The 26250-nt window shown below is 40.6% G+C and overlaps 1 protein-coding gene across 1 annotated transcript in view; it reads right to left on the reverse strand.

Annotated features, from left to right (window-relative positions):
• The window catches only part of agbl4 (ATP/GTP binding protein-like 4), a 409012-nt gene that overhangs the window by 355764 nt on the left and 26998 nt on the right, over window positions 1-26250 (reverse strand). The window contains exon 3 of the mRNA XM_021604030.2: window positions 23274-23398. Coding sequence (XP_021459705.2) covers window positions 23274-23398 — 125 coding nt within the window. The remainder of the gene's footprint in view (window positions 1-23273; window positions 23399-26250) is intronic.

Below are 26250 nucleotides of genomic sequence, written 5' to 3' on the forward strand. Positions count from 1 at the left end.
ACATGATCTCTGGGCCATATCTAAGTCTACATCATAACAAATAGACTACTGTTCATCATCCTATGACACATCATCAATAATAACACCAGTCATTGACATGCTAAAACTTAACACAAACATTGTCAGCTCCTGTTGCATGATACTTGATGAGCGTTATACTGCTCTTGACAAAAATGTATCTATCAGCATCATCTAAAGTCAACATTTTAAACAACTCTCTGCTTATGTATACAGGAAGTGGCAGCAAAATACATCTGTAAATAAAACCAAAACAGACAAATATTTCTAACAGGAAGGAGAACATATCAGTCTCAGATCATTCCCTGAGGTTGCAGAAAGAGGGATAGAGCAGAAGGGGGCAGCCAGACTGATAGAGACATTGATATAATTGAGTCTGACTTCTTCCACCACCCACCCCTCTGTCCATCTGTACACAGCCTTGGACCCACCGCATGCATCCACAACAACAACCTGCACTCCCCAAAATAAATCTCCACTTGACGCACGGCTGTCTACAGGAGAACATCTGGACAAGTTTCACAGAGCCAACCTTGTGCCAACCTGCTTAATAGCCTATGGAGTCAATTATAAAAGGAAAATGTACTGGCTTAATCGTTAATGGTGCCATCTGGATAGTGGCGATCTCAGAGAAGACTTCTTACCTGGTCATCTGGGCATTTTCCGTTGTACCAGGCTCTAGAGCAATGGAGTATAACCAAAAGAGAAACAGTTATTCATTTTTAATGAAGTTACTATTTCACTCCTCAACTAGTATATGCCTCTGTGTGTGTGTGTGTGTGTACAAGAAGCCCTGATCAATCTTCATTCATATGCAAAACAACTCCTTTTGGGGAGCTAGGGAACTCTGCAAATTAAATGCCCCATTTTCTTTAATGGTCTTTAAAACCTCTTAAGGATGGGACCCTTTTTTCAATTTCCACCTAAAATGACATTTTAAAAAATGACATAAAATGACAAATGGTTTTCCTGTTGTGTCTTCCTTTCAATACAATGCAGAACTTGTTTGGCCAAGGACTGCAGTACAGATTTGCAGTTGGAGACTTCTCAGTAGAAATTATGAATCACTATTTTATAAAACAAATTAATGGTGTAAATATCCGGTCTGGGGTTTTTGTTGTAATCCAAAGCCTTCTAGCACTCAGGCTTGTACTGTGCAATTTAAAACTCAATTCCCTAGAGCAAATAGCAAGAGCATAAATTCCCTCACTGCAGGGGATGGTTTAACAAATGTGATTCAGCGCAACTCAGGGGCAAAGGTAGAGGGTTATTTATCGAGGCCTGTGAGGGATGATGCTCTATAGGATGGTGGCAACAACAGCATGACAGGCAGAAGTAGAAGACAGAGAGAAGGAAGGCTCTAGCAAGCATGGGGGATTTGGTGGTGGGGAGGGGGCAGTAGGGGAGCTGATAGATTGAAAAACACATTTACTTAAGTGTTTGGCATACCGCTCACAAATCTAGCTTGGCATGAAGGACAATTTGGACCTCAGAGAAGCAGCACTCTAAATCAAGGACACTGGAGAGTAAGCGGGAGGAAGCACGGGGGTTGCTTTAGTGGGAGAGCTCACCACATTTACTCATCTTGCAGATCTCCCTCTACCTTGGCAAAGCCTATAAGGTCAGCCCATCTACTTTTCAAAGGCATATGATGCCTGCGACAGGACAGGAGGCCAAAGTCTGCAGGATGCTAATGCCTTAGTTACCAAAGAACAGTAGAAGCATGTCACGCTCCTTTCAGATTTAAAAGAGCAAAGCTACAGTATCTAGTTCAGGAGCCTAGTATGTTTCATGACATATAGTCAAGACCATTTAATCTTGTTCTGCTCTTTTGATTTGAAACTACCTCAGTATTCTGAGAAACCAAGTCCATAATATCAGCAGCCTGTTAATGTTTGAGTCGTTGCAGAGCAAAGAGTACAGTGCAATACATATCCAATTATGATTACAGTGATTCCTTGTTGCAAAATGTTTAAAGTTTGCCTAATTTACATTTGTGTGACAAACAAGCAATGCATACTGAATAGAATCATTGTACCAAAGATGTTGTATTTTAAGCTGTTTGAAGCTGGTGTAGAAAACCGAAAATAAAAGACGCAAAAACAAAACTTAAGAATGGGAAGCATAGAAATAGCAAACATGGAAGAGATCTACCACTTCTTAGACTTGCTTTCAATGAAAAGGACAAATCTACAGTGCCTTCAGAAAGTATTCATTCAGCTTGACTTATTATACATTTTGTTGTGTTACAGTCTTTGTAAGACGCAGAGTAGGTAAACGGATAATCTCTGCATGTGTGGTTCCCCCCTTGAAGCATGGAGAAGGAGGTGTGATGGTGTGGGGGTGCTTTGCTGGTGACACTGTCAGTGATTTATTTAGAATTCAAGACACACTTAACCAGCATGGCTGCAGCGATACGCCATCCCATCTGGTTTGCGCTTAGTGGGACTATCATTTGTTTTCAACAGGACAATGACCCAACACACCTCCAGGCTGTGTAAGGGCTATTTGACCAAGAATGAGAATGATGGAGTGCTGCATCAGATGACCTGTCCTCCACAGTTGGACAGCAGAGGGAAGGAAAAGCAGCCAACAAGTGCTCAGAATATGTGGGAACTCCTTCAAGACTGTTGGAAAAGCATTCCAGGTGAAGCTGGTTGAGAGAATGCCAAGAGTGTGAAAAGTTGTCATCAAGGCAAAGCTGTCATCAAAAAAAAAAAATTTAAGTCAAAGGGTGGCTACTTTAAAGAATCTCAAATATGAAATATATTTTGATTTGTTTAACACTTTTTTGGTTATTTCATAGTTGTGATTTCTTCACTATTATTCTACAATGTAGAAAATATTCAAAATAAAGAAAAACCCTGGAATGAGAAGGTGTGTCCAAACTTTTGACTGGTACTGTAAGTAGTCACACCCCTGAGTCAATACTTTGTAGCACCTTTGGCAGTGATTACAGCGGTGCGTCTTTCTGGGTAAGTCTATAAGAGCTTTCCACACCTGGATCGTGTAACATTTGCCCGTTATTTTAAAATTCTTAATTCTTCAAGATATGTCAAATTGTTTGTTGATCATTGCTAGACAACCATTTTCAGGTATTTTTAATAGATTTTGAAGTAGATTTAAGTCAAAACTGTAACTCTGCCACTCAGGAATATTCAATGTTGTCTTTGTAAGCAACTCCAGTGTAGATTTGGCCTAGTGTTTTAGGTTATTGTCCTGGTGAAAGGTGAATTAATCTCCCAGTGTCTGGTGGAAAGCAGACTGAACTAGGTTTTCCTCTAGGATTTTGCTTATGCAAAGCTCCATTCCATTTATTTTTTATCCTGAAGAATTCCCCAGTCCTTAACAATTACAAGCTTATTCATAACATGATGCAGCCACCACTACACTTGGAAATGTGGAGAGTGGTTGTATTGGATTTGACCCAAACATAACACTTTGTATTCTGTGGAAAAAATGTATTGCTTTGACAAAATATTTGCAATATTACTTTGGTGCCTTGTTGCAAAAAGGATGCATGCTTAGGAAAATATTTATTATGTACAATTTTCCTTCTTCTCACTCTGTAATTTAGGTTAGTGTGGTGGAGTAACTACAATGGTGTTGATCCATCCTCAGTTATCTCCTTTCACAGCCATTAAACTCTGTAACTGTCACCATTGGCCTCATGGTGAAATCCCTGAGCTGTTTCCTTCCTCTCCGGCAACTGAGTTAGGAAGGACACCTGTATCGTTGTAGTGACTGGGTGTATTGAAACTCAAAGGGATATTCAACATCTGCTTTCATTTTATTTATTTTTTCACATCTACCAATAGGTGCCATTCTTTGCGAGGAATTGGAAAACCTACCTGGTCATGATGACTGAATCTGTGTTTGAAATTCACTGCACGACTGAGTGACTTTACAGATAATTGTATGTGTGGGGTAGAGATTAGATATTCATAAAAAAAATCATGTTACACTATAATAAGCAAAGTTTTACTCTTGAATTTATTTAGGCTTGTCATAACAAAGAGGTTGAATACTTATTGACTCAAGACATCTCAGCTTTTTATTTTTAATTAATTAGTACAAATTCTGAAAAACATAATTCCACTTTGACATTATGGGGTATTGTGTGTAGACCAGTGACATTTTTTTCTTATATTTAATCCATTTTAAATTCTGTCTGTAACACAACAAAATGTGGAAAAAGTCAAGGGGTGTGAATACTTTCTGAAGGCATTGTATAACTCAAATTTCTATGTGAATTTGGTTGGGTTGCCTAAAAAGTGACATATTACAGCCTTAAGTACCATACATGACTGCAACATTGACCTAGCCTCTCGAAAGGGGAATTCAAAGACTAAACAGCTAGTAGAACAATGGCCAAGGGTGGCACACAGCTCAAATAACCACTCACTCAACACAACACGTACCCACCCCCTTAATTGAAATCACGGCCATGGCAGAGAGCCGTCCCCATGAGCCGAAACAAATGTGTGTTTGATTTGTTATCATTTGTAAGGGAAGGGGTTAAAGAAATAAGCACCCACGCTAACGGCGTCCTGACAAATGGAGACCGGGGTATATGAACCATGAAATGAACACTCTGGCAATTTGAAGGCAGGAGGCTTTCAGCACCATGGTCAGCAACAAAGTGCCTGCAACACCTCACTGCTTGAGCGATGGTATTATCAAGGCTAGAGAGAGTCACAGAGAAAGAGTAGAAAAGGATGGGAAGAGAAAGAGATTGTGGGGATTGGAAATTGGAATAGGAGATAAATAAAAAGAGTCAATGAGAAAAGGAGATGGCGAAAAAGAGGACCCAACTGCTTAAATATGGATATTATGAAGCACATTGAGCTATGTTGTTGGCTTTTCATGATCTGGAATAGTAAAACATAGAGTAGAGGTTGATGATAAGCAGATTTAAAAGCTGTGTTTTAAGATGGCATCCATAGAATACATGAAAAGCATGGCATATAAAGGCCACTATCTGTAGTGCAGGAAAGGGTTGTGTATAGATACTAGCCTATTTCCTGAATTGGAAGTAACTGTAATATAAGCTTCCTCTGCCTCCACATAAAATGAGCCAAAATTATCAGAGGTGTGCAAAATGCAAAGCCCAGAAGTTAGCAAATAACTTCCACCAAACCCTGCTGTTTAATTGCCATTTTTTTACATGAATTGCTGTTTTGGTTCAGTATAGCCATTAAACAGTAAATAAGCCATTAACAACACTGCTTGCCTGTGTGCCCTGAGCCAGGAACTTTATTTCTCGGTAAGAAATTGAAGTATGAGCCCCACAGGCATGGCTGCTGAGGTTAATGTAGTTTTTGTTGATGACGGGCTCAGCCAAAACAACTCAACCTGCGTTAAAAATAGGCCAGTCTGCAAGGCCCATCTGTCTACATTAGATACCGTGCAATTACTTATCCCTAAAATGTTGATAGCAATCATTTCAATGGACATTCCATTGCTTGATTTGATAATGATGACAATTCCTCTTGCTTGGAATATATATAATGGTTATGTAGTGCTTCTCGGCACACTAAAGTAAAGACGTGAGATTCTGCAAACCGACAAGAAAAAGGCCTATATTGGTTGTGGTGTCTTTCCTCCAGCACATCTACTGTACCATCAGACAAGTGAAATAAGTTGTTTAGCTGTAAATGCTGAACCCAAAAACGCTAATATTTTCACCCCGACAGAACATTAACATGTGGAGTAATAAATAGAGTCCAAGGGAAAACATTTTGTTCTCTGTGCATTTCGAATCTAACAAAATACCAAAACAAACAGAGTAACCAATTCCTCTCCATACAATTGAAAATGTTGAAGTAACCATGACAGACTGAGACAGCAGAGACAACCCTGAGCAGATATACTTGTCCAGTGTCATGCCCTCGGTCTTCCACTCCTGTCTGCTCAGTGAGATGATGGCACCTGGCAGTCCACTACAGCCAGTGTCTTTCTCCATAACACCAGCGCTCCATCATTCACGTCTGATCTGCCCCGTACCATCTCTCTTTTGGGGCTTTGTTTTTGCTTTTAGAGGTCCTGTTGACATGTAAAACACAACTCTGATTTTGGGCTTATTTGAGACAGGCAAGGATCTAGCCTATTATTCACTTGTTGCAGGCAAAATGAGAGCACACTCCTCCAAATGTCAAAGTGAGTCTAATAAAGAATGTTCTGGCTGTAGAGATGGTGTGGTGTCAGAGTAAATACAGACTTCTCAAAAGGGCCCTCTCTCAAAACATCCCAACATTCAAGTATGACAGTAAGATTTACATTTGGAAAGGGAAATGGTGTCATTCTAATAGGGGTGTAATTAAAAGCTGCATCTCATCAACTACAGAAGGAGATGAACATTCTTCGTCCGCTCTCTCAGAGCCTGTGAAAACAAGGAGTATAAAATCATTCTTAATTACACATGTCACATGAAAAGCATTCAGCCTACTTTTTATGTGTTCTAACAGCACTCCTCTTGGCTGATTAATTCAACAAAACACACATTCCAACTGCTCATTATACTCCAAACTTTTACTCTCTACGGCTTTTATGTACGTCTTTTCCATTTTCTTATTTTTCAGTCCTCAGCATTTCACGCTTTTCAACTGCGTAGCATCATATATTCACTGCCAGCCACCCACGGTGGCAGTCCTTTGGGAGAAATAGTTTGACAGCATTGATAGCCTGTCAGTTTTATGTTGGCCAACACTGATATGACATTTCAAAGAAGGGAAACAATAGTTTCATGTTATTTACAGGTGTCCCAAAAACATACAAAATCAATTGTATTAATGGGCTTTACTTCATAAATAACTGCATTTAAATAAGTCTAGTAATATGTCAAACGATTTAACAATGAGGGCGTAATGTTATTAATGCAAAATGTATCTTATATTGAAGCAAATCAAATTTTATTCGTCACATGCGCCGAATACGACAGGTGTAGACGTACCGTGAAATGCTTACTTACAAGCCCTTAACCAACAATGCAGTTCAAGAAATAGAATTAAGAAAATATTTACAAAATAAAAGATTGACAGCACCTAGTATATAGGTCCTGGATGGCAGGAAGCTTGGTCCCAGTGATGTATTGGGCCGTACCCACTACCCTCAGTAGTGCCTTACGGTCGGATGCCGAACAGTTGCCATACCAGGCGATGATGCCACCGGTCAGGATGCTCATGATGGTGCAGCTACAGTAATGTATAGGATCTGGGGACCAATACCAAATCTTTTCAGTCTCCTGAGGGGGAAAAGGTGTTGTCGTGCCCTCTTCAAGACTATCTTGGTGTGTTTGGACCATGATAGTTTGTTGGTGATATGGACACCAAGGAACTTGAAACTCTCGACCCGCTCCACTACAGCCTGTCAATGTTAACGGGGGCCAGTTTGGCTCTCCTTTTCTTTTGGTCCACGATCATCTCCTTTGTCTTGCTCACATTGAGGGAAAGGTTGTTGTTGTCTCGCGTCAATGGGCAGTTTCCCTTTGTAGTCCGTAATAGTTTGCAAGCCCTGTCACATCCGACAAGCATCAGAGCCGGTGTAGTAGCATTCAATCTTAGTCCTGTATTGATGCTTTGCCTGTTTGATGGTTCATCTGAGGGAATAGCGCGATTTCTTATAACCGTCTGGATTAGTGTCGCGCTCCCTGAAAGCGGCACCTCTAGCCTTTAGCTCGGTGCTGATGTTGCCTGTAATCCATGGCTTTCGGTTGGGATATGTACTTACGGTCACTGTGGGGATGAAGTCGTCGATGCACTTATTGATGAAGCCAGTGACTGAGGTGGTATATCTCTAAATGCCATTGGATGAATCACGGAACATATTCCAGTCTGTGCTAGCAAAACACTCCTGTAACGTAGCATCTACGTCATCTGACCACTTCGACATTGAGCGAGCCACTGGTACTTCCTGCTTTAGTTTTTGCTTGTAAGCAGGAATCAGCAGGATATAATTATGGTCAGATTTGCCGAATGGAGGGAGAAGGAGAGCTTTGTAAGCGTCTCTGTGTGTTGATTAAAGGTGGTCTAGAGTTATTTTTTTCTCTCCAGTTGCACATGTTACATGCTGGTAGAAATGACGTAAAACGGATTTAAGTTTGCCTGCATTAAAGTCCCCGGCCACTAGGAATGTCGCTTCTGGATGAGCATTTTCTTGTTTGCTTATGGCCTTATACAGCTCTATGAGTACGGTCTTGGTGCCAGCATAGGTTTGTGGTTGTAAATAGACGGTGTCTGCAAATGATCTAGAATGCCACAGCCCGCATGGTGTTCAACCTTCAAGTTTTCCTATGTCAGATCTGGCAACCTTTCGCATCCACTACAAGACCATGGTACTTGCCTACGGAGCAGCAAGAGGAACTGCCCCTCCCTAACTTCATGCTATGCTCAAACCCTACACCCCAACCCGAGTACTCTGTTCTGCCACCTCTGGGCCCAGATTCCTAAAACATTTCTCATGCAAAAACGTAAGAAGCTTCTTTTTAAAAAACACGTTCATAAGAGAGTCAATTCCTCAGCACTATGTTAATGATTTTCTTGCGAACTTTGAAAATATCTTCTAACAAATTTCTTAACTATCTTAAGATTATTGTCCCTAGGCAACCAATTTAGCTAGCAAACACAATCATGTTAGCATATTTCATACTGGGTTACTGTTCTAAAAAAAAATATTTGGTTTAAAATAATCAACACTGAAACTTTCAGATTTAGGTATTTGGTATTTTATTAGGTCCCCATTAGCTGTTGCAAAAGACCAAAGAGCTGTCAAAGGACACCAGAAACAAAATTGTAGACCTGCACCAGGCTGTGAAGACTGAATCTGCAATAGGTAAGCAGCTTGGTTTGAAGAAATCAACTGTGGGAGCAATTATTACGAAATGGAAGACATACAAGACCACTGATAATCCCCCTCGATCTGAGGCTCCACGCAAGATCTCACCCCGTGGGGTCAAAATGATCACAAGAACGGTGAGCAAAAATCCCATAACCACACGGGGGGACCTAGTGAATGACCTGCAGAGAGCTGGGACCAAAGTAACAAAGCCTACCATCAGTAACACACTACACCGCCAGGGACTCAAATCCTGCAGTGTCAGACGTGTCCCCCTGCTTAAGCCAGTACATGTCCAGGCCCGTCTGAAGTTTACTAGAGAGCATCCAAAGAACACCACACCTACTGTGAAGCATGGGGGTGGAAACATCATGCTTTGGGGCTGTTTTTCTGCAAAGGGACGAGGACGACTGATCTGTGTAAAGGAAATAATTAATGGGGCCATGTATCGTGAGATTTTGAGTGAAAACCTCCTTCCATCAGCAAGGGCATTGAAGATGAAATGTGGCTGGGTCTTTCAGCATGACAACGATCCCAAAAACACCGCCCGGGCAACGAAGGAGTGGCTTCGTAAATAGCATTTCAAGGTCCTGGAGTGGCCTAGCCAGTCTCCAGATCTCAACTCCATAGAACATTTTTGGAGGGAGTTGAAAGTCTGTGTTGCCCAGCACATCACTGCTCTAGAGGAGATCTGCATGGAGGAATGGGCCAAAATACCAGCAACAGTGTGTGAAAACCTTGTGAAGACTTACAGAAAACGTTTGACCTCTGTCATTGCCAACAAAGGGTATATAACAAAGTATTGAGATAAACTTTTGTTATTGACCAAATACTTACTTTCCACCATAATTTGCAAATAAATTCATTAAAAATCCTACAATGTGATTTTCTGGATTTTTCTTCTCATTTTGTCTGTCATAGTTGAAGTGTACATATGATGAAAATTACAGGCCTCTCTCATCTTTTTAAGTGGGAGAACTTGCACAATTGGTGGCTGACTAAATACTTTTTTGCCCCACTGTATATGTTTTGACCATGACAGTTTACAATCTAAGGTAACGCCAAGTCATCTAGTCTCCTCAACTTGTTCAACAGCCACACCATTCATTACCAGATTCAGCTGAAGTCTAGAACTTAAGGAATGATTTGTACCAAATACAATGCTCTTAGATTTAGAGATGTTCAGGACCAGTTTATTACTGGCCAGCCATTCCAAAAGAGACTGCAACTCTTTGTTAAGGGTTTCAATGACTTCATTAGCTGTGGTTGCTGATGCGTATATTGTTGAATCACCAGCATACATGGACACATGCTTTGTTTAATGCCAGTGGCAGGTCATCGGTAAAATTAGAAAAGACTAGAGGGCCTAGAGAGCTGCCCTGCGGAACACCACACGTTACATGTTTGAAATCAGAGAAGCTTCCATTAAAGAAAACCCTTTGAGTTCTATTAGATAGATAGCTCTGAATCCACGATACGGCAGAGGTTGAAAAGCCATAACACATATGTTTATTCAACAACAGGTTATGGTCAATAATATCAAAGGCTGCACTGAAATCTAAAAGTACAGCTCCCACAATCTTCTTATTATCAATATCTAACAAACCAATCATCAGTATTTTGTGTCAGTGCAGTACATGTTGAGTTCCCTTCTCTATAAGCATGCTGAAAGTATGTTGTTAGTTTGTTTACAGAGAAATAGCATTGTATTTGGTCAAATGCTTTTTTTCTAACAGTTTGCTAAGAGCTGATGAAGTTTGTGAGTGAATTAAACATACTTAATTGCTGACATTGGTTTATTATCTCACTGCCCTGAGTTTATGACAAGGGTTTAGCTGTCTTGGAATAACGAACATCTCCAAGAACAATTGAATAACTTTATTTTCAATAATTTCTTCTTAATTTTTTTGCTTAAGGAGAAACATAAGCAATAATGCAAGAACATTTCCAATATCCTTTTGGAGGAATAGCAACTTTGCTTACATTTCTTCATAAGTATATAGTTAAGAAGACATTTCTTATTAAGAAGGATTTGTGAATCTAGGCCCAGATCTTTTGGCCCTAGCCTCTATGGGAGGGCAGCTCCCGCTCAGCCCAGTCAAAGCTCTTCTCTGTCCGGGCATCCCAATGATGGAACCAGCTTCCCCCTAAAGCTAAGATAGCCGAGTCCCTGCCCATCTTCCGAAAACGTCTGAAACCCTACCTCTTCAAAGAGTATCTTAAATAATCACACAGCTAATACACCCAAAAAAACAACTAGACAACAACAACAACCTTGCCTTTTCATGAACTAACACTCACATTTATTTTTACTGGCACTGACTTTGCTGACAGCTACTTTACTGAGGAGAAATGTACTTACTATGACTGAGGTACTGTATGTGGCGGTCCCACCTAGATATCTTAAGATGAATGAACAAACTCTAAGTCACTCTGGATAAGAGTGTCTGCTAAATTACTAAAATGTAAATGGAATGTCATATGCAGACTTCTTGTATTTGGTCAAACACATTTCAAGATTCTTTTGATGATTTTGAATATAATGTTGACATATGTCACAAAAAATAACAGTATACAGTTCAAGTCAGAAGATTACACACACTTAGGTTGGAGTTAGTAAAACTTGTTTTTCAACCACCCCACAAATTTCTTATTAACAAACTATAGTTTTGACAATTCGGTTAAGACATCTACTTTGTGCATGACACAAGTAATTTTTCCAACAATTATTTACAGACATATTACTTCACTTATAATTCACTGTATCACAATTCCAGTGGGTCAGAAGTTTACATACACTAAGTTGACTGTACCGTTAAACAACTTGGAAAATTCCAGAAAATTATGTCATGGCTTTAGAAGCTTCTGATAGGCTAATTGACATACTTTGAGTCAATTGGAGGTGTACCTGTGGATGTATTTCAAGGCCTACCTTCAAACTCAGTGCCTCTTTGCTTGACATCAAGGGAAAATCAAAAGAAATCAGCCAAGACCTCAGAAAAAAAATGTTGACCTCCACAAGTCTGGTGCATCCTTGGGAGCAATTTCCAAACGCCTGAAGGTACCACGTTCATCTGTACAAACAATAGTCCGCAAGTATAAACACCATGGGACCACGCAGCCGTCATACCGCTCAGGAAGGAGACGCGTTCTGTCTCCTAGAGATGAACGCACTTTGGTGCGAAAAGTGCAAATCAATCCCAGAACAGCAGCAAAGGACCGTGTGAAGATGCTGGAGAAAACAGGTACAAAAATATCAAAATCCACAGTAAAACGAGTCCTATATCGACATAACCTGAAAGGCCGCTCAGCAAGGAAGAAGCCACTGCTTCAAAACCGCCATAAAAAAAGCCAGACTACGATTTGCAACTGCACATGGGGACAAAAATCATACTTTTTGGAGAAATGTCCTCTGGTCTCATGAAACAAAAAAAGAACTGTTTGGCCATAATGACCATCGTTATGTTTGGGGGAAAAAGGGGGAGGCTTGCAAGCCGAAGAACACCTTCCCAACTGTGAAGCACAGGGCTGGCAGCATCATGAATAGATAACAAAATAGATGGCATCATGAGGTAGGAAAATAATATGGATATGTTGAAGAGATCAGTCTGGAAGTTAAAGCTTGGTCGCAAATGGGTCTTCAAATGGACAATGACCCCAAGCATACTTCCAAAGTTGTGGCAAAATGCCTTAAGGACAACAAAGTCAAGGTGTTTGAGTGGCCATCACAAAGCCCTGTCCTCAATCCTATAGAAAATTTGTGGGCAGAACTGAAAAAGTGTGTGCGAACAAGGAGGCCTGACTCAGTTACACCAGCTCTGTCAGGAGGAATGGGCCAAAATTCACCTAACTTATTGTGGGAAGCCTGTGGAAGGCTACCCTAAACTTTGACACAAGTTAAACAATTTAAAGGCAATGCTACCAAATACTAATTGAGTGTATGTCAACTTCTGACCCACTGTCAATGTGATGAAAGAAATAAAAGCTGAAATAAATCATTCTCTCTACTATTATTCTGTAATTTTCTATTCTTAAAATAAAGTGGTGATCCTAACTGACCTAGGACAGGGTAATTTTACTGTGATTAAATGTCAGGAATTGTGAAAAACTTTAAATCTATTTGGCTAAACTTCTGACTTCAACTGTACATTATATACAGTACCAGTCAAAAGTTTGGACACACCTACTCATTCAAGTGTTTTTCTTTATTTTTCCTATTTTCTACATTGTAGAATAATAGTGAAGACATCAAAACTATGAAATAACACATATGGAATCATGTAGTAACCAAAATAGTGTTAAACAAAGAAACATTTATATTATATTTAAGATTCTTAAAAGTAGCCACCCTTTGCATTGATGACAGCTTTGCACACTCTTGGCATTCTCTCAACCAGCTTCACCTGGAATGCTATTCCAACAGTCTTGAAGGAGTTCCCACATATGCTGAGCACTTGCTGGCTGCTTTTCCTTCACTCTATGGTCCAACTCATCCCAAACCATCTCAATTGGGTTTAGGTTGGGTGATTGTGGAGGCCAGGTCATCTGATGCAGTACTCCATCACTCTCCTTCTTGGTAAAATAGCCCTTACACAGCCTGGAAGTGTGTTGCGCAAACCAGATGGGATGGCGTATCACTGCAGAATGCTGTGGTAGCCATGCTGGTTAAGTGTGCCTTGAATTCTAAATAAATCAGACTGTGTCACAAGCAAAGCACACCCACATCATCACACCTCCTCCTTCATGCTTCACGGTGGGAACTACACATGCCGAGATCATCCATTCACCTCCTCTGCGTCTCACCAAGACTCGGCAGCTGGGACCAAAAATCTCAAATTTGGACTCATCTGACCAAAGGACAGATTTCCACCGGTCTAATGTCCATTGCTCGTGGTTCTTGGCCCAAGCCAGTCTCTTCTTTTGCGGAACATTTCAATAACTTTGAAAGTTTCTTCAAGTGCAGTCGCAGAAATCATCTAGCGCTATGATGAAACTGGCTCTCATGAGGACTGCCTCAGGAAAGGAAGACCCAGAGTTGCCTCTGCTGCAGAGGATAAGTTCATTAGCGTTACCAGCCTCAGAAATTGCAGCCCAAATAAATGCTTCACTGAGTTAAAGTAACAGACACATCTCAACATCAACTGTTCAGAGGAGACTGCATGAATCAGGCCTTCATTGTCGAATTGCTGCAAGTAGTGGTTTCTTTGCAGCAATTCGACAATGAAGGCCTGATTCATGCAGTGAATGGACTGACTTTCATGTCTTAAATTAATGATGGACTGTCATTTCTCTTTGCTTATTTAAGCTGTTCTTGCCATACTATGGACTTTGTCTTTTACCAAATAGGGCTATCTTGTATACCACCCCTACCTTGTCACAACACAACTGACTGCCTCAAATGCAGTAAGAAGGAAATAAATTCCACAAATGAACTTTTAACAAGGCACACCTGTTAATTGAAATGCATTCCAGGTGACTATCTCATGAAGCTGGTTGAGAGAATGCCAAGAGTGTGCAAAGGGTGGCTACTTTGAAGAATTTAAAATTTGTTTAACACTTTTTTGGTTACTACATGATTCCATATGTGTTATTTCATAGTTTTCATAGATTGGATGTCTTCACTATAATTAACTGTAGAAAATAGGGGAAAAAAAAGAAAAAAAAACCTTGAATGAGTCCAAACTTTTGACTGGTACTGTACATATTCTTATAATGTTTTATTGCCACATACACCGGATGTGAAATGTGTTGTTTTACAGAGTCAACCATAGTAGTACGGCACATCGACAGATTGTTCACCTTGTCGGCTTGGGTATTCGAACCAGCTACCTTTCGGTTACTGGCCCAATGCTCTAACCTCTAAGACTACCTGCCGCCCTATATAGTGATATAGCTGGTAGATGTTGTCTCACTCACTCTACTTCTAACATTCCCCCTTTTTATTTTTAACACTCTTTGTGTAGCCAAATATGTTAACAATGAGCAACTTTTGATTCAGTTAGGAAGTTTAGACAGAAGGACAGGTCCATTGGCTCCCTGGAGTACATAAAATCTCTACATCTGAAAGACAAACAACATCTGTTTACTCCTAGCAAACAATCTCTGGCTAGGCTGTGGTGTAGATATCACACACATGATGTACAAGCAGTGGGTTTTCAAAGTCTCTATCACACTGGGATTCCAGGGTTATATTCAAGATAAAATTCTAATTGGTTTTGCATCCATGCAATTTGCATGACATGATGCACCCACCAAAGGCATGATGGACCCAAAAAGGCAACTGATAAAAAAAACATCATAAACATTCAATGTGTGTGAGTGCGTGTGAGAGAGAAGAGTGTGCTCGTGCGCGTACATCCAATGATAGGAGGTAGCCCTTGGTAAGCAAAGTCGTGACAAATTCAAGCAGGATTCACCCCAGGCATCAAAGAGGAGGAAGTGAAAAAATGGACGATGAGAAATCCCCTAGGGCTCTGGTCTGCACGGAATCGCCACAGCATGAATATGTTCTGCTTTGTTTCATTGACATCCTGCCTCTCTGGATCTACCTGCAGCCACGACAGGAAGAATACACACTGTCAAGGCCCCGGCTCTGATTTATAGAACTGCAGAGTTCAGGCGGCAGCGACCCCAAGGTGCTGCTGGGAGATAAAATCCTGCATGGACCAACGACCCATCACGGACCACCATCGCCACACTCCCCTCTTAGCTAGTCGCACCGCACACTTCCCCTCCAAGGCCAAGACATCATATCACGCCATATCTAGGCTAACTGCGACACACCATATATTATTATATTATAACTGGGTGGTTCGAGCCCTGAATGCTGATTGGCTGAAAGCCGTGGTATATCAGACCGTATACCATTGGTATGACAAAACATTTATTTTTACTGCTCTAATTATGTTGGTAACCAGTTTATAATAGCAATAAGGCACCTCAGGGGTTTTTGATATATGGCCAATATACCACGGCTAAGGGCTGTGTCCTGGCACTCCGCGTTGCGTCGTGCGTAAGAACAGCCCTGAGCTGTGGCCTATTGGCCATATACCACACCTCCTCGGGCCTTATTGCTTAATTTTATTATACGGACCAGCTAGCAACAACACGCCTGATATGTTAGATTTAATAAAGCTGAATTCTACTGCAAATGTCATGAAGCAATACTGATTAATTAACATATTAAAACATTTTTGAAATGGTTGTTTTTTTTGATTAGGCTATATTATTTCCACAACACAGGCTAATAGCAGATTATCCTTATTAAGAAGGGTACATTCAGAAAGGAAATAAAGAGTGGTTCCCATAATTAGGCCACTGTTACATGGTTAAAACAATTAAGTTATTACTATTCACATCGCCTTTACCTACAATAATTATCTCAAAGCATTTTGGCACCATTAGGGCATTTATAGCAAGAGCACCTGAATCTGCCTAAGCATGGTTAAGCGTGAGACCTCAGTTAGAGACCTATATTAAACTGCAGCCCATTGTGAGTGTGTGTTATGCTGGCCCTCCACCTCACTGTAAGCCCCAACTGCAGTGGCTATCAATGGCTCTCCTTGCATGGGCTCCTCTCCTCTCTCTCCTCTTCTGCAGCAGGGGAGTCAGACGCCCACGCTTAGCTCTCATGTTACCAGGCACACCGCCCGCCAGTCCCACCTTTATGACAACACGCAGCGAAAACAACCATATTGGCTTTACTTAACAACATTAACCGTGAACACAGATTGACAGCAGCTCCCTCTGCAGCCTCCTACAGCAAATAATACAGGGGAGATTGCGTTCAATACAGAGAGCCATCCAGGGAATTAGAGATTCAAAAACAACATTTGAGTAATAAGTGAAAGCCACTGAATAGAATGAAAATGCAAATGTGGGCTGAGGACTCGCATGTTTCAAAACAAGACAAACCTGCCTGGCTTTTCAAACAAATACAGTACATTAGGGGCATCTCACTGTTGTGAAATTCATTTAACCTGGGTGGTCCCTATATTATCTTACAGAAGGGTTGTTTTTTTCCCTCTCGAACTACTCATTTAGTCTTACGGTTGATTTGGTTACATGAGTGATAATTAGACCAACAACATGGAGATTTAATTAGATATTCAATATGAGGCCTAGTCAAGGCTTCGGTATACACTCCTACAGAGTGATGGTTCTGAGTGTAGCACTTACTGCTTGATAGCCAGCTATGAGGAATCTATGTGTTGATTTTATAATGCACTGAAGGCCTAGATCTTCCATGTTATACCAACTCCAAAGTGAAGGGTAAGCAAATGAACAACTGAAACACTTCTCTATCTCATTACCAAAATCCCCAGACAGTCAACAAACGTGTAGCCCAACTCCACAATGCTAAAGCACAACCATCACCATGCCCCCCATTGGATATAAACACAGATATAACATAATGAGAATGAAGTAATTAGCCATTATGAGCAAACAGTGCAGCAAGAAGGAGAATGTTTGCTGATTGAATTAACCACATAAATAGAAACAAAAGCAGCATCAAAGCAGCACCACAGTGCTGCTTAGTAGCTCCTTGCTGTTTAATAAACAGGGAAAAATGTGTGCTCCCAGGCCACTAGTTGGCATAATGAACGTGTCTGCATCTGAATGCTGGCGTTAAACCCTGTGGTGCTGTGATCGGACTCTGTCCTCCCATTATCTGGACACCAACGGGTTACAACAACAGAACGGGGAACGCTCACACTGCAAGGGAGCCAACACCAGGCCCCCCTTTAAAACAATAGCCTAATTACAACATTTATAACCCAGAATTTGGAATTGAATTTAGTCCAATTTAAGGCTGCGCTGGCATGAAAATACTATTTGATTAGAACAGCCGTGGTTTCATTTGTGGCGCAGCAGATTGCAGAGCATCTCTATCCGGTGCGCAATCTGTATTCATTACGCTGTGTAAAGGATGATCCATGTCCTGACTCTGCATTGATAATTTCATGCAGATGCACAGCGCTCCACATGGCCCCAGTGCTTCCCTTACAACGGCTCTGCTCATCTCCTCTCTGCCGCCTCACATGCTGGGCTCAGCAGTGCTGCTCAGCCAATTTCAGCCTTTTAGGACCTCAAAAGGCCTCCCAGGCACCCCCACCACCCATAGCAAGGAGTATCAAAAGGCGGAGACATCAAACGTTGAAAAATATATATATTTTAATGTATATAAATTGGTCACATGTGTCTGTCTGATATTTGTAGTAGCAGTGCCATACAGATGTAATCGTCCTCTTTCATGATTTGGGACGAGGACCAGAGTCTGTATCTGGATTTGGCAGTTATTCACACATTTTCACTCTGTTGTATGGTGCACAGATGCATATACAGTCCTGATGAACACAGCATACAGAGATGGGGTTCTATACTGTCAAATCCAAAATAAGATTGTATATCTGTTAAATAACAATCATTACTAATACTGTGAATACTGAGAGGAATTCTGTTATAGTGATCATATTTCAAACGCTGCATAAAAACAGAAGTAGGCCTACTGCTAAGTTGGCTTCAGTCTACTTGGTGTCTGTTCTGTTTCAAAACATAACTCAGATCAGAATGTATTTGACTAGGCTTTAAATTAATAAAGCTAAAAAATAAAGCAATACATTTTTATAAGGAGTATCGTATCAGAAGATAACCCATGGAAACTGATTTTGCTATAATTAGAAAATCCAATGTGTGCCCTCAAATCCTTTTGTCTATTTCATTATGCAAAATCTGAAGACTATTGGTCTTGACAAAGAATAAGATCCATTAGTTCCCCTTGGAGAGGAAAGTTACTTGATATCATCAGAACTCTCTGAGTGCACTGTTTAATGACTATCTTTCAAATTCGCAATTTTCTCTTACTATGTTCTTACCACGCTTTAAACCTACAATCCAAAACTTTATATCCGATGTAAGCCTATTTGTTCCCAAATCCCACTTTGTTGAATAATCCCTTTGAATAAACCACAAAAGCCCATTCCTCTTCTATAGTGACTGGGAGAGAAACCTTGAAAGCATTCCCCACAGCAGCAGAGCAGGCATAGGAAATATAAATGGCTGTCCTGCTCCCAAAGCAAAGCAAGAAGGGAAAAAAGGTAAAGGATAAAAAACAGGGACTCTGCCTGTGCAGTATTTTTAGTATTGCAGAGTAAACAGAGGATGAGACCTGTTGCAGAGTGGGGGAGCCAGTGTGGAGAGACCTGATAAACTGCTTGTGCAGCCTCTAATCCAGGAGCTCAGCACCGTAAGCCCTCCCACAGGCAGGCCCCCACACCACGCTGCCGCACCACGGCATGCCGGCCATGATTACACTCATCTTCCGGCAGTCACGGGGGACCCGGCTGTCCCCATCAGCAGTGAAGGACATCAGGCAACAGAGGAAAGGAGGGGTTAAATAGCCACGCCCAGACATGGACCAAGGCTTCCTTCCACAGCACCCTGGTCAAACCTGACCATCACAGATATTTAAAAATTAAATTAAAAAAACATTATACAGCATTCAAGAGGTTCTAGAAGCCGGCTTTGGCAAGCATTTTTCATGTTATCCAACAAATGTAAACATCTGGAGTTTGCTAAACGGCATTGGCACTTGGATTGGAACCAGTGCTGTGGTCAGATGACATGAAAGTAGAGCTCTTTGGCCATGCACACCAGTGGTGGGTTTGGCATCTAAATGAGAATGCATAAGCAGAAAATAACCCCATACCTACTGTAAAAAATGGTGGTGGATCTTTGATGTTATGGGGCTATTTTGCTTCCACTGGTCCAGGGGCCCTTGTTAACGTCAATGGCATCATGAACTTTACCCAGTACCAGGACATTTTAGCCAAAAACCTGGTTGTCTCTGCAGGAGGCTGACACTTGGCTGCAAGTGGATCTTCCAGCAAGACAATAACTCCAAGCGCACATCAAAATCCACAAAGAAATGGTTAATTGGTCACAAAAATCAACATTTTCCAATGACCAAGAGGGCAATCCATAAGCGCAGATGAAGGATATAAAGGATCTGGAAGGATCCCTCCCAATGTGTACTTCAACTCATAAAACTGTAAATAGCCCATCCAACTACCTACATCATCCCCATTTTGTTTTTATTGACTTTTTTTGCTCTTTTGCACACCAGTATTTCTACTTGCACATCATCATCTGCACCTATATCACTCCAGTGTTAATTTGCTAAATTGTAATTACTTCGCTACTATGGCCTATTTATTGCCTTACCTCCTTACTACATTTGCACACACTGTCTATAGATTTTTCTATTGTGTTATTGACTGTACTTTTGTTTATTCAATGTGTAACTCTGTGTTGTTGTTTTTGTTGCACTGCTTTGCTTTATCTTGACCAGGTCGTAGCTGTAAATGAGAACTTGTTCTCAACTGACCTACCTGGTTAAATAAAGGAGAAATAAAAAATACAAAAAATAATAATAATTCTCAATGCCATTAATGCCAAGGTGAGGTATTGAAAGGTATTGAAACCAATATTGACCCCTACCTTTTTGAGAAAAAAAAAATGTATTACTTGTTAAACAAAATCTCTTTCTCTGACCAATTCTATTAGTATAAAATAATTTCCCTTTTTTTCTGCATACAATGTAGCTCAGTATTTGAATAATTTATACAGTCATTTTTGCTCATCTTTATGAAGGGTGTCAATAATTTCGGACCTAACTGAACATAAAAACAGGACAATTCTCGTAACTACATTCCCATCCCTCTTCTGTGAAAACAAATCAATGTGCATTACATCCATTACCGTGCTCGTGGACAAGTCAGGGACTCCAAATTACTCAGCCTTTCTCTCTTCTCCTCAATACACTGCAAAACATTCACATCTCTTAAAACTGATGTGCAAATTGTACATTTCACATTCTATTCAGAATATAGCAAAGTGCAGAGGAAATGTGAAGACCTTTTATGCTCAATTAGAAATATTCATAAATCTGAGAAATCTATATCATGCCCTTTGACACCCAGCCGGGCACAACTGAATGATCGAATAGTTCCTATCAGCATGACACTGCCCAAAATGAGTCAGTCACCTGAGATGAAATGTCATTTAATATATGTGCCATATATTTCATGTTAGATTAGACCATATCATCATCAATAAATGTCAATATAAAAAGTTCTGGAGAGATTATTGTCCTTTAGGAATTCAAGACACCTCACATTCTAACTAAATTCTTTCTATTTTTTGATTATGGAGAATAACTGCCTCTGCTGAGCTTTTCCTGGATAAGTGAAGCTTGTAAATCACACATGAATTTCAGTAGCTGAAGGCAGTCGTTTTACTGTATTATATATAGTATTGCTCCCCAAAGATTTCTATGATAATACCTCACAGCCATGCCCTTCACGCAGCTTGATGTCAAACAGCCACCGTCCACAGCATGGATTAAATATAAGCACAGCACATCACTGTTTCCACTGGTTAAAAAGCTCAATATATATTTTTCAGAGGTGAGAAAATGTGGGGAAGAATCTTGAATAGTTTCCATGCTCTCCCAATTTGAAATACTGCATGAAAGAGATATATTTGTACTACACAGATAAATGCAGTAACATGGCTGGCTTATTGCCTAAAATTGCTACACGAGTATATCTAAAAAAAAAAATGTTAAAAAAAAAGAGAGAGATTATATCACAAGCAGAAGCGGTCTAACATCAATTCATCACTGACACACTATCAGTGTCCATAAATATGTAGACTATATTTTATGGTTAGGTGACATTGGACTAACATGAAGTGCTAGGATTTAATAACTGGCTCAACAGTCAAAATGACTTGAATGATAACTCCAGTTTAGAGTGCTGCTATGCTTTGCTCAGTCGTTGCAACATAATTAACCAGCATCAGTCTCACCATACCAAAAGCAAGACGAAGTTTGAGGTGAAGGTTTTGTAGAGAAGAAAAGAAAAAGACATCCATCCATCATAACCGTGCTATGGTGCAGCCAATTTCCACAAAGCTGCTAAGCTGATTGAGGCCGACCAAATCTTTTTCACCAGCTTACATTCCTTCAAAATGGTCATCTCAGTTCCAATATCACGGGCTTTTACTGTTTCCAATTTCACTGTTCTCGACTGAGAGTCGGTCGGCTTAGTTGGATAAAACACTCTAGCCCAGTTCCTTGTGAATGTACTGATATCTCTATAGCACAGCTTCCACATAGCTCTATTTATTTATTTACTCATGCCATATTTTTATTTATTTATATTTATAAAATGCAAGTAAACCGCCAAATAACAATTACATCAAACATACTCACTCTCTCACCCCCCCACCACACACACACACACACACACACACACACAGTTACAGTGCACATACGTATAACACACACGACACCATACCAAAACACACAAGCACCAGATACCCTACAACCTCCTACTGAAGTTGATTCAATTCCCACATGCTCGCATTCTAAAAAAGGAAATTGGAGATATATATATAATAAAATAAAGAAAGGACTGTGTGGCATCAACAAAACACTCAGAAGCTAATTGTGAAAATGTTTATTCCTACTGCTTTTTCCCCCACCTGTAGATGTCTGTGTATGTGTGTGTATGCAAGAGTCATTGAGTGTATGTTCGTGTGGGCTTCTCACTAGCCTTTCGCTCTCCTCTTTTTTTTGCCACAACAGCAAATATCCTGTTGGCGCAGGATGCCGGGCCGTATCTGGCCCTAAAATCGATAAGGCTCCTGGCTAAGGGCTCCCATTCATCTCTTGGCCATAAAATTTGATTAGCGCTGACTACAGCACTGCAGGGAGATGGGGCCGATAGGGCAGGGCTGCAGAAGACAGCATTCCATTTTTTCATCCACGCTCTCTCGCTCCGTCTGTCTCTTAGCCCAGGCTCTCACTTTTCAACATAGAGCTACCCAGGCTTGTATGCCTACACATTAGACAGCAGGAATAGAATTCCGCTGCCGGTTGACTCCTTTTTAATATCTTGTTTTCTCTCTCTGAATTAGATCGAAATGACAGAACTGATGAAGCTCCAATCAGAGTTGATAAAATTAAACAAATGCCCTCGGCAGCAGCCTGAGCGGTCCGCAGACATGAAACACGCGTTCTGTTCCCTCACACAGTATCTCTGTGGCATGTGACCACTGCTCTCAGCCAATCCGAGAGCTCAACGCATGCAAGTGGCTAGCGCTTCTCAGTGCTGTGATGAGGAAGCAGGTATGAAACAAACAACTCTTCTGTTCTGAAGGTCTAGGATACAACAAAACTTGAAATAATTTGTAATTGTGAGCTACGGACACATTCGTTTTTAAATACCCATAAAAGTGTGCATAGAAATTTGAATAAAGGCAGACAGGTTAATAGTAACAGTCAATAAAGAAAATATGTGTATATTTGGAATGCAGTATACAGTATTAATACAAATTCAGGGAAATCCACCACCTACCTGTGTCTCCCGCACGTTTTCCACTGTGAAGTTGAACCAAACTCTGAAGCGAGGGTTACAGGTGTCAGGTCTGATGAACAGATCAAACTCAAATTCACTGATGTAATCAACACGTCCAAGGTTACCTGGGAAAATGAAGATCACATTCAGGAATCATTTCACATCCTGGCAAGTAGTCTAGTTGCCAGTTATGCCTCAACTAGATGCTTTTGAAAATGTGATGCATAACCCCCGTTCCAAGATTAATAGATTTCAAGATACTACATATGCTGCTTACTGAAATAAATCTGAAAATGTTATATTTAGAAAGGTCTTCATTGATGCATTTATGTTGCAGGCATCTCCTTCACCACTCATGTAGCTAGAACCTTGGGATATATTTTCCATTGGATTCATTAAAATTCAAGTGATCAACTTGTTATCCGTTAGATGTGTATATAATGTATCAGACACGGATGGGAGGACTAACCCTGTCCATCCCTCACCATAGCCTCTCCCTGCAGGCACAGCGACAGTGACAATACGTGGGATGAAGAGAATGGAACTTAGCTACTGTTCAGGTGAAAAATGGGAAAGCTTTGAATGGTGGTATCTTCAAAATAACAAGCCGTCAAAGATGTTCATCTAGCTTTCATTTTCAGGGCTACATACACACATATATATATTTCACAGCACGGATCTATCCACCGCTGTGTGATTTATACAATGTCAAATAAGCCTAGACCAGAGGCCCGGCTTAGCCCACTGGCTCGCAGACAGTTAACTCCCCAGGCAAGAGGACAACCTGCTTTGCTCTGCTCCGCGTCCCTCAGCCTGTCCATGTGGTGTGGATGGAGTGTGGAAGCGACCGACCACCTGGTGCCAGGTAGCACAGAGCTAATTATCGACAGATGGGGTAACCACCACACTGTCAGAGCAGATCGCTCTCCTTCTGCCATCTGAGAGGGCTAATCCACCCGCTTCCTGAAAATCCCTTCACTCGTCACGCTGTCCACAGAAATACCATCATCTACCAACCCTCACAGGAAACTGCATGTTGCTCCTGTATGAGCTCTAAAATATATGCTTTATTATTTTTTATACAAATACATCAAAGACCCCACTGGGAAATGCAATATGGATTATGGACAAAAGAACCCCTACAGAATATGATCTGGAAATCATTTTGGAAGTGTCTTACAAATTGTATGCTTATTTTGTAACACATGATTCTGTATTTACATGTCTGCCATTCTCTAACAGCTTTCCTGTTGCACTAATGGCTACTGGCGTTTCATTCCAACACATTGGTTGCAAAATGGAAATGCTCTCTGCAAAAATGAATATTGGCACTCTAACTGATTACACTGTGACTGTAGCTCTTGTGAACAATGCTAGAGCTGTAAGAATACAAATAGGGGTCAGACATAGTGAGAGCTGTTCACAACTTATCAGACACCTATGGCAAAGGTTGATAACTGACCTTTACTGTGCCCATTACATGAACGAACATTGTGTGCTTGCACTCGTGTGTAGTTTAAAAGGGTGTAATGTATCATCACAGCTATTTCATTTAATGACACACCACCTAGTCTACCCCATAGCACAACATATTGCTACACTTGGTGGTAGTTGGGAGAAGATAAGTGAAACACACTATACCACAAACCAAAGACACATCTGTTTTACAACCCTTACTTGAAATAACCACCTACTGTACAAACCGACTGAGAAGTGTCAGGTGCTGGCAAAGCAATCCAGAGCCATAGTTGTTAGCTGAAACAAGCACAGCTGCAGATAGCATGATGGGGATATGAGAACTGCACCTGTTCCAACCAGATGTGCTGTATAATCTATCATCTCTAATTCCAATGTCTTAGCGATTTATCTGGTTTGCCCTACCAAATATTAGCTATTAGAGGACGCAGATAGCCTCTAAAGGTTGTTTCATATGGAAGTGTGGATATCACAGCTACTGTTTTTGTTGACTGATTTATTTAAGCTACTTTCACTATTCAAATTAATAAAATTGAAGGATGTATCTACAGGTTTGTAAACTACAGACATGTAAACATGGACTAAACATAAGTGTGTTAAAAATAAATGTCAAGAGATTCTGAAGCTATTTAACGGCATATGATTTATGAAGAGACAAATATATTGCATGCAATACAACTTTCTAAATATACATTAAATAATGACTAAGTCCATTGAATCCGTCATATGGCTCCAAATAGCACAAGGCTGCAACTAAACCGAAACCTTGTGTACACTAATGCAACATCATAAAGAGCTATCAAAATCTCACCAACTCTCTGGCTCTCTCACTCAGACTGCAGCCAGAGTCCTTTCCATTCGTTTGGCATTTCAGGACCATGGACAGCGGATAAGCATATACAGTAGGACTTTCTCAGGCACAACTACAACAAGAGGTTCAGAGGAATTTCAACGAAAGCACTGAAGGTCTTCATTGAATGGCATGCCACTTATCTCCTCTTCATGGATGAAGAAAAAAGAGTCAAACCAAAAGTGCATTTACCATACCACAAACTGGTGAGGTAGAAGTTACCCATCAGAAAAGTACCAGACAAATACAAAGATGATGAACCAACTTTTAAAACAAACTGAGGATGTCATTGCAGGGAGATAGAAAATGCTATCTCTACTTCAAAGCACAGTAGCCACGCACTGCTAGGTTATTGAGCTTGATGCTTGAAGACCTGAAGTGAGGGATAGCACAGGCCTCAAGGTTAGAATGGCATGTTCAGCTTGTGGAGCAGGGATATGACACAGTATTGATTTTAATTGTAATTTTATGGTGGCTAACTCCAGATTCCAATGCTGCAGCTAATCAATTCCATATTATTCAGTATTTAACAAACATAAATGGCAAACAGACCTCTCTAAATCCTAAAGCATAAAAAATACCATCATATTGGTAGCCTATGGACTACTTGGAAAAGTGAGAGTGACTTATCTAAAGTTGTTTTATTAATTT

This window comes from Oncorhynchus mykiss, chromosome 5, assembly GCF_013265735.2.
Source record: "Oncorhynchus mykiss isolate Arlee chromosome 5, USDA_OmykA_1.1, whole genome shotgun sequence".
In the NCBI taxonomy this organism is placed as follows: Eukaryota; Metazoa; Chordata; class Actinopteri; order Salmoniformes; family Salmonidae; genus Oncorhynchus; species Oncorhynchus mykiss.